General features: G+C 36.6%; 2 protein-coding genes across 2 annotated transcripts in view; one reads left to right on the top strand and one right to left on the bottom strand.

Moving 5' to 3' along the window:
* Positions 1-10,233, top strand: part of SNTG1 (syntrophin gamma 1) — a 408,192-nt gene that overhangs the window by 372,599 nt on the left and 25,360 nt on the right. The window lies entirely within an intron of this gene.
* On the bottom strand, positions 3,017-3,334 carry LOC108530087 (cytochrome c-like). Its single transcript, XM_017872760.1, has one exon. It carries the CDS (start codon positions 3,332-3,334, stop codon positions 3,017-3,019), a length of 318 nt encoding a protein of 105 aa, XP_017728249.1.

The following is a 10,233-nucleotide window of genomic DNA, read 5'->3' as shown; positions in this document are numbered from 1 at the left end:
CCACTTGAGCAGGCAGTCTGTCCGTTCTCAGATCTCAACCTCCGTGTTGGCAGATCCACTGCTCTCTTCAAAGCTGTCAGACAGAGTCGTTTGCGTCTGCAGAGGTTTTTGCTGCTTTTATTGTTGTTGTTGTTGTTGTTGTTTCTGTTGTTTAGCTGTGCCCTGTCCCCAGAGGTGGAGTCTACAGAGACAGACAGGCTTCCTTGAGCTGCTGTGAGCTCCACCCAGTTGGAGCTTCCCAGCGGCTTTGTTTACCTACTTAAGCCTCAGCAATGGCGGGCGCCCCTGCCCCAGCCTTGCTGCTGCCTTGTGGTTAGATCGCAGACTGCTGTGCTAGCAACGAGGTAGGCTCCGTGGGCGTGGGACCCTCCAGGCCAGGTATGGAATATAATCTCCTGGTGTGCCCGTTTGCTTAAAGCGCAGTATTGGGGTGGGAGTTACCCGATTTTCCAGGTGTTGTGTGTCTCAGTTCCCCTGGCAAAAAAAGGGATTCCCTTCCCCATTGCGCTTCCCGGGTGAGGTGATGCCTGGCCCTGCTTCAGCTCTCGCTGGTCGGGCTGCAGCAGCTGACCAGCACTGATTGTCCGGCACTCCCTAGTGAGATGACCCCAGTACCTCAGTTGAAAATGCAGAAATCAGCTGTCTTCTGTGTCACTCGCACTGGGAGTTGGAGACTGGAGCTGTTCCTATTCGGCCATCTTGCTCCGCCCTTTTCTATTATTTCTTATAAGAATCCTTCTGATATTTGTACATTGATTTTTATCCTGAGACTTTGCTGAATTGCTTCTCAGCTTAAGGAGATTTGGGGCTGAGAAGATGGGGTTTTCTAAATATACAATCATGTCATCTGCAAACAGAGATAATTTGACTTATTATCTTCCTATTTGAATACCATTTATTTCTTTCTCTTGCCTCATTGCCTGGTCAGAACTTCCAATACTATATTGAATAGGAGTGGTGAGAGAGGGCATCCTTGTCTTGTGCTGGCTTTTAAAGGGAATACTTTTTGTTTTTTGCCCATTCGGTATGATATTGGTTGTGGACTTGTCATAAATAGCGCTTATTATTTTGAGATATGTTCCATCACTACCTAGCTTATTGAGAGTTTTTTAGCATGAAGCGGTGTTGAATTTTGTCAAAGGCCTTTTCTGAATCTATTGCGATAATCATGATCAACAAAATGGATAGACCTCTAGCCAGACTAATAAAGAAGTAAAGAGAAGAATCAAATAGACACAATAAAAAATGATAAAAGTGATATTACCATTGATCCCACAGAAATACAAACTACCATCACAGAATACTATAAACACCTCTACACAAATAAACTAGAGAATCTAGAAGAGATGGATAAATTCCTAGACACATACACACTCCCAAGTCTAAACCAGGAAGAAGTCGAATCGCGAATAGATCAGTAACAAGTTCTGAAATTGAGGCAGCTATTAATAGCCTACCAACCAAAAAATGTCCAGGATCAGATGGATACACAGCCGAATGCTACCAGAGGTACAAAGGGGAGCTGGTACCATTCCTTCTGAAACTATTCCAAACAATAGAAAAAGAGGGAATCCTCCCTAACTCATTTTATGAGTCGAACATCATCATAATATGAAAACCTGGCAGAGACACAACAAAAAAGAAAATTTCAGGCCAATATCCCTGATGAACATTGATGGGAAAATCCTCAATAAAATACTGGCAAACCGAATCAGCAGCACATTCAAAAGCTTATCTGCCATGATCAAGTTGGTTTCATTCCTGGGATGCAAGACTGGTTCAACATACACAAATCAATAAATGTAATCCATCACATAAACAGAACCAATCCAATGCTTTCTTAATAGTCAGGCATAGCGTACTGAGTAAAAGGTGCTGTTACAAACATACCTTCAGTAATGTTGTGTTAAGGTGGGGGAAGGGCATGTTCTACAGCTTGTGAGTAGGTGTCAGTCTTGTAGCTGGCCTGTGCCTCTGAACTGTGGCTTCAGATGTGCTGCTCAGTCACCTTCACTTAGGTGAGACAGGGTGGTTGGAGGAGATTGAAGTATTTCCCTTCTCCAAGGTGAGTTAGCCTCTCATAAAATACCAGCAGGTTAGGCTGGTTTCTCCTGAGGGCAGACCTGGCTAAGAAGAACAGTGTCTTAGCTTTTGTTTGTTTCATGATCTATGGTTTTCTTTTTAATTGTCTTGTCTTATTATCACACATAGTTTTAAATTTTGTGTGTATCTCCTCTACTTTAAGCACCATTCGAATCACAAATACACAGCAGTTCTACAGTTTTATGTTTCTGAATGCTGTTTAAAGACAATCCTAAATTACAACTTAGATTGACTTAGATTGTAAAAAATTCAAGAGTGAAGTTTAATTTGCTACTATTTTGGAAGCATGTGACCTTACAGATCAATGAAATGTGAGGAGTGTTAAATAATCTTTGATATTACACATAATACACACTAAAATGCTTTTAAATAAGTAAAAGGAACCATTTTAAATACAGGGAATTCTAATTACATGGACATAATTAAGGCCAAAAATATGAAGTAGACATTGCTACCTTATTTATCTTTAATCCTTGCCTTTAAGAGGCAAATGAATACAAAACACAGGTGAATCTTGCTTGGTTCAGACACAGTGAAGGAATTTCCCCCATATTTCAATATATTCACATAATCAGTTATATAAATCTAAATATAAAACTAATCTCCAGTAAGTTTTAAGATGGCACTCACAGTCTTTGTAGAAAGTTGAACATTACTAACGAAGTCTAACATATATTTAGAAGGGGTGAACAGCAATAGAATTTACTGAATTGGAATAACTACTAAAATTCAAAAACTGAACATATTCATTTAACCACAAGCTAGTCTTAGTTTTAAATCAGGACTGCCCAACAAAATATTCTATCGGTCATTCATGATCTGAATTCTAGTGTATGAGATCTCTTAAAGTACGGTAGACATAAAAAACTCATGGGACATTTCTATTTTGAATTAATAGGGCAGTGGCCAACTATTACTCATTAGTAGCATTTTTGAGATAAGCTATCAAGTCTGCCCTTTCTACCTTCCTCTTAATGCCAGCAAAGATCACTTTTGTTCCAGGGATGTACTTCTTGGAATTATCCAAATACTCCATTAGTGTGTCCTCTCCCCAAGTGATGCCTTTGTTCTTATTGACATTTGTGTAAGAGAATCCAACAGCCTGACCCATCTTCTGCCCAAAGATATCATGAAGATTAGGCCCAGTCTTGTCCTTGCCTCCTTTTTCCGTGGTGCGGCACTGGACACACTTCTGAACAAAAGTCTTCTTGCCTTTCTCAACATCACCCATATTTAATTCTCTTTTTAGTCTCTGGCATAATGAAGGTTCCCGTTCTGAAGCCAGACATCACACTCTATTGCCTTAGCTATTTTAAATGTTTTCCTTTCCCCTACCAGCAGCATAGGGGACTTTTCTCCAAAATCCAATATGAGAATCTGGTCAAGGTCCTGGAGGTAAAAATTACAAAAGTGTGGAGACACTGATGACTGTGTTCCCCTAGAGTTCTTATGTCTCAGCCTTGTCTATACTGAGCCTCCAGCAAGTCATCAAAAATAATTCAGGTTTCTCCACTTCAGCACCAGTTTCTGCAGAGGTTTTTACTCAGTGATTTCTGTTCCAACAATCCGTGATTCTTGGAATATGACTGTCTGTCCTTCCAATTTGGATGACAGTGGTTTTCCCCAGTGGAGATAAGGAGAGTTGTTGATTTTTCAGTTCCTTTGGCTTTTTACTTGTTGCTAGGATGGGGTAGCAACTTCTAGGTTCTTACACATTGAACTGGAAACCTGAAGCTCCTGATACTTGGAGTTTTAGAAAGGGAGTGTTTAGTTTCTAAGTATTCAGGGATTTATTTTTCTAGAGTTGATGTTTAGTCTGATTCCAGAGAACATACTCTATATGATTTCATTTTTTTCATACTCTATATCATATACTACATAATTTTGGTAAGGAAATTGAGGAAGACACAAATATATGGAAAGAACCCAGAATTGCATAGATTCTTTTCTGGCATCTCTGTTGTTTTATTGGTTGATGTGTCTATTTTTATTAGTATTATATTTTTTTAATTCCTAGCTTTGAAATACAGTTTGAAGTCAGGTAGTGTGGTGTCTCCAGCTTCACTCTTTTGGTCCAAGATTGCCTTTATTGTGTGTGTGTGTGTGCACATGCGTGTGCTTTTAAGAGAAAAGTGTGAAAGATAATTCTGTGTCCAGGGATTGGAAAATTAATGTTGTTATTACCCCCAAAAGATTAATAGATTCATTAATCTTTTTACCAAAATTTCAATTTTACTTTTTTAGAGATAAGCTCTAAAATTAATACAGAAACACACACACTCACACACACACACACAAACACACACACAGACAAATAACCAAGGCAATCTTGAGCTGAAAGAATAAAGCTGGAGATACCACATAACCTGACTTCAAACTGTATTACATAGGTATAGGAATTAAAACAGCAGAATACTGATAAAAATAGACACACTGACCAATGAAACAAAACAGAGCGGCCAGAAAAGAACCTGTGTGATTATGATCAATTGATTTTTACAACGGCCCCAGGAATACAAAATGAGAAAAGAACAGTCTCCAATAACAGGGTGACAAGAAAATGGAATTTTCATGTTGAGGAAAATGAAATTGGGTTCTTATCTAACACCATATATAAAAACAACTCAGAACAGATTATATGACTTTGATCTGGACAATGATGTTTTGGATTTGCCTCCACAAGCTCAGGCAACAACAGCAACAACAACAAAAAACAAACAAACAGGATTATATCAAACTCTAAAGCTTCCGCACAGCAAAGGAAATGAACAGAGTGACGAGGCGACTTATACCATGAGAGAAATATTTGTAAGCTATACATGTGATAAGGGGTTAGTAATCAAAATACATAAGGAACTAAAACAACTTCAAAGTACAAAACAAACAACCCATTAAAAATGGGCAAAGGACTCATTTTGAGACATTTATCAAAAGAAGACATAATAATGGGCAACATTTACGTACATGTGAATCTATGAAGCAATGCTTAACATCGGTAATCCTTAGGAAAATTAGAAACTCAATGAGATATCACCTCATGTCTATCAAATGGCTATTATTAAAATGGTGAAAGATAAGTGTTGGCAAAAGTGTAGAGAAAAGGGAACCCCTGTATACTTTTGGTGGCAATGTAAATTTATAAAAGCCATGTTGAAAACTGTGAAGAGCTTTCTCTAAAAACTGAAAATAGAACCACCACTCTGTGTAGAGCCAGCAATCCCATTTCTGAGTATATATGCAAATGATTTGAAATAAGTATATTGAAGAGATATCTGCAATTCCATGTCAATTGCTGCTACACTTACAATAGCCAGCACATCAACTGATAAATGGATAAAGAAAATATGGTATATTTGTACATAATGGAATAATATTCAACCTTAAAAAAGAAGGACATTATGTCACAGAAGAATCTGGGGGTCATTATGCTAAAAAAAAAAAGTGAGCCAGACTTTATTTCTGGCTGAATTTCCATGTTAATTCCATGTTAAATGCTGCTACACTCACAATAGCCAGCACATCAACTGATAAATGGATAAAGAAAGTATGGCATACTTGTACATAATGGAATAATATTCAACCTTAAAAAAGGACATTATGTCATAGAAGAATCTGGGGGTCCTTATGCTAAGTAAAGCCAGCCAGACACAGAAAGACAAATACTGCATGTTCCCACTTATATGTGGAATCTAAACTATGGAACTCTCAGAAGAGAAGTAGTACTTACAAAGACTGGAGAATAGGGGGAATGGAGATATTTTGGTCAAAAGGTACAATGTTTTGTTAGACTAGAGTAAGAAATGATCAGTATTTGAGGGGAAAAAATGCCCAAGTTTATTACTAGGTCTTTGCAGACATGAGTGGGTATAGGGCCACTGCTTTTCTGTAGTATTTGGCTAAAGAATATCAATTATTGTATAACAGCTTCTGTCTTGATAGACTGCCCCTCTCAGGTCATGTGGCTGGAAGAAATAGGCTTCTCTTGGGTTTATTGGTCTGCATCCACTGGTATTTCTGGGTTCTCAGCCTCTCCACTATCTTGTTTGGGGGATATGACATAAAGAGGCAAACCCAGAGAACTCATCGTTATGTATTGTGAGGGTCCCGGGGTCTCTAGGTTCTCAGTCTGCCTGCCTCTCCTCTCTCTTTCAGGGTGTCCTTACATTTATTTTATGTATGTTGTCCAAGGTTTGTGATGATACTTAGGAAGAGGAATAGGGAAAAGTACATCTATTCTATCTCCAACATAGTACCATGTTTATTTTTAAACTGTTAATGCCATTTTTTAAAAGAAAAAATATTTGGCTTATTTGTATTACTCTGATTGTTAGTTTCTCAGTCTTCATAACCCAAATGAATAGTGACAAAAAATATTTTAAAAGTTGACAATGGAAGTATAATTATGATGTGGCTCTTGGTGTAACTGCTGAGTAATCTGGAGGGAGAATTCTTAACATGTAGAGACATTGTTATGTAGGCTTATTTTGTAAAATGTTTTCTACAATGCAACGCCTATATTTCACCTTATTTTTACACAAATATGACTTAAATAAGAGTAGATTTTGTATGATTAAACAATACTGAGGAATTTACATGGCTTAAGATAATTTAACCCATTTTAATTTTTAAACTTATTTCAAACCTCAAATGTCAAATATAAAATACCTGTAAATTGCTACTAGATTATGAGTTGTAGTAGATTCTATTGAAGGAGAGACTGGAAACCCAGGACAGTTTGCTCTAGGGGAGGCCACTGTCTGCATAACAAGAAGTTGGTTGTCTCCATACCTCCCTTACCCCATTAGATACCATCCAATAGAACATTTTTCATCCTGAAAATATTAAACAACATTCATTAATCAAAGTCAAATTTTCTATTTCTTGCTCTTTATCAGAATTTAGATAGGTTAGCAAATAGGTAACTGTGAGTGATGTCTAAAAGTACTGTTACTGAGATGGTTTCTTAGAGTATTTCAAAATTTTATGTGGCTTATGATGCAAATTCCTTTTTGCCTTGCTTACTACTGATTTGGGAATAATAATTGAAGGCTATCATTTTCACTTAATTTTATATAGCTTAATAGCTATTTGCATATAAAACTTTCATCAGAACATATTATAAATGAAATGTTTGGTATTTAAGACTTCATTATGAGACCAGATTTGTTTTAGAGGGATTTAAGATTATACTTTACACATATTTCTACAGAAAACAAAACTTTATTTTGGGGTAGAAACAAATAATATTTACTACTTTGTCATCATGTGTCCCCATCTCAAATATATTGATGGCAAAAGAATATACCTATTTATTAGCAATGCCAAAACCAGTTAAAGTTGTTTACAGAAGCTTATTGGGAGATTTTACTTATCTGCTGCCCACATGTCCTCCCATGAATCCAAGAATTCCAACAGTATGACAAGTAATTTGCAAATCTTTGAAAAATTATAGGATATAACATATTTAATAAAGTGCTGCATTTTAAAATCACCATCTGGATATGATATGTTTTTGAAGTTATTATTGTCAATAAAAGACCATAACCCAAAAGAAATAAATTATTAATAAGTGAAGAGATTTTATTTCATCAAAGTTAAAAAGAAAAGGTGAGCCAGGGTGTGAAATATGGGTCTGAAAATGTGGTTAAATGTGGAGGCTGTTACAATGTTTTCTTCCTTTTGAAAATAATCTAAGCAGTGGTGAAAATGGTTCAGAATGGACTTAGAACTTATCATACATGATAATAGGGAAATACTTTCAATAAAATATGCATTAATTTAACAATTCATGTACACATACCCAGGCAAATACATAATAACCAGGGCTTATTTAACAAGAAAAAATGGTTTCTTTGGGGAACATTATTGGTTGAGCTGCCATATGTATTACAACATTAAACATTCTAAATAGCGCTTAATTCCGTGGTTGTGAGAAAGCATTGGAAATACCGAAGAAAGTCATGTGGGTTTACATAGGAATTGGGAGAACTTTGCTTTATCTTTTTACTGTTGTTGTTATTGATATATATAAGACTAATGTCATAACAAAAAAGCCTTTTATACTTTCTTCCTCTTTTAGCAAAAATTCATAAATTCTTACTTCATTACTCAAAAAGCTTAATAAATTTCCCATCTGTTTTCCAAAGCCTCATTAAATTTCTCAGAGCTTCCCTAGTGGAACAGGGGAGTGGTTCTCAATTGAAGCCTTGAGCAGTAATATAGTTTTTTTTTTTTTTTCGACAAGTTACAAAAGCTTATTTTATTGTTACTGAAAACTTAAAAGTTGTTTCTATATATGATATTCATATAGACACTAATACATCTAGGATTACTGATATATTCTCACAGTTGTTTATAACTAAATATTCTGAGTCAAAATATTTTTATTTACTACCTCTAATATTATATGTTTATATATATGCATTTTTTCTTCAATTATAATTAGACTTAACATGGTGAGATAATCCCCTGATTTCAAAACCTGCTGTGTTCTACATGCATTGGTGTAGTTTTATTCATTGAATGTCATGATAATTCCCCTTATGGAAATAATGTTAAAATATTTCCTAAACTAGTGTACACAGCATATTCATCTAAGGTATTGAGTTTGAGATCTGAAAGTCATGGTAATGCATTTTGTACAGTACATAACAGAAGGGAAAAGAAATTTGCTTCTCTATTTAGTGGAACAGTACAGAACTTGGGAAGATTTTTAAATAGAGTTGATCTTCAGAGGCTCTTTTTCCCCAAATATCTCCTTGCCCCAAGTCACCACCATCTCAGGTACTACAACATCATAAGAGAAATTTTCAAATATATTAAGTATTAGTGAAATTCAAGTCAGAAATTGAGGATTGACTCCCGTTAATACTGCTTTCTGGCTAGTCTCTATAAATCTTCATTTTCTCGTTGTAAATTGTGCATTAAAGCACCTACCTTAAAGGGTTGCTCTAGAGAAAAAAAAAAAGTTTCTTATTTGAATATAAGGACTGAATACATAACACGATTAATGGAACACTTTGGATGCTCAGTTTTGCAAAGCTCCTGACTGAAGAATTCATGATGTGGTGTTGTTTGCATTTCAGAAGACGATGGCCGGTAATCTAAATGAATCCCTGTTTGGCACTTGAGTCTTATAAGTAAGGTCTTTTAATATTCACAAGACTGGGTAGGTATTGAGGCTCTCTTTCTGTCTTGTAAATAAAGGATCAGCTTTCAGTCTGTCTGGCTTTCCACAATCTCTGACTCTATCTGGTATCTGAAACCAAAGGTTTTCTAAAATTCCAAGATCCCTTTTCCTCTCATTTCCAGCTGTACAAAGCACTGGCTGTTTAGACTACAGAGAAGACAAACAAGGTTGAGATAGAGCATCTGCTTCATAGCACAGGTCTTGCAAAAATTTGTGTTTGGAGTGCTTCATGCTGTAAAATAGACTGAAGTAGATAGAAATAAGTTAGGGCAAAAACTGAACTCACGTTTGTGCAGGTGTGTGTTTGTGTACAACTTCCATAATACCTTATTTTATGTGAAATTTTATTTCAAACTAATGATTGAATTGAGAACAGGAATGTGTGGTAAAGAAGATATCTGGCCTGTAATCCCAGCACTTTGGGAGGCCGAGACGGGCAGATCACGAGGTCAGGAGATCGAGACCGTCCTGGCTAACACGGTGAAACCCCGTCTCTACTAAAAAACACACACACAAAAATAGCCGGGCAAGGTGGCGGGCGCCTGTAGTCCCAGCTACTGGGGAGGCTGAGGCAGGAGAATGGCATAAACCCGGGAGGCGGAGCTTGCAGTGAGCTGAGCTCTGGCCACTGCACTCCAGCCTGGGCGACAGAGTGAGACTCTGTCTCAAAAAGACAAAAAAGAAAGAAACACTGAGTTTCCAAATCAGTAACTGGGAGCTGAATTCCTAGAATTGTGCCCAGCACACAGTAGGGCAAAATATGTATTTGTTGAATGAACTATGAATGAATAGGATGCATTAACTTTTTAAGAAAACCCAACATAAAAGGGCAAGATCAAAGCAGTACAAAGTCAAGACACCCAGAAGGCATTACTATAATAAGCTGTATGATTAATGACCCAAATTTTCTATCTACTAATTGTACATAGGAAATTGTGAAG

This window comes from Rhinopithecus bieti, unplaced genomic scaffold, assembly GCF_001698545.2.
Source record: "Rhinopithecus bieti isolate Rb0 unplaced genomic scaffold, ASM169854v2 scaffold_6979, whole genome shotgun sequence".
NCBI classification, from domain to species: domain Eukaryota; kingdom Metazoa; phylum Chordata; class Mammalia; order Primates; family Cercopithecidae; genus Rhinopithecus; species Rhinopithecus bieti.
The sequence above is the reverse complement of the archived record's forward strand: the minus strand, read 5'-3'. Positions and strand labels throughout refer to the sequence as shown.

Coding starts and splice junctions, on each gene's coding strand:
- LOC108530087 (XM_017872760.1), bottom strand. CDS start 3,334: ATGGGTGATGTTGAGAAAGGCAAGAAGACTTTTGTTCAGAAGTGTGTC.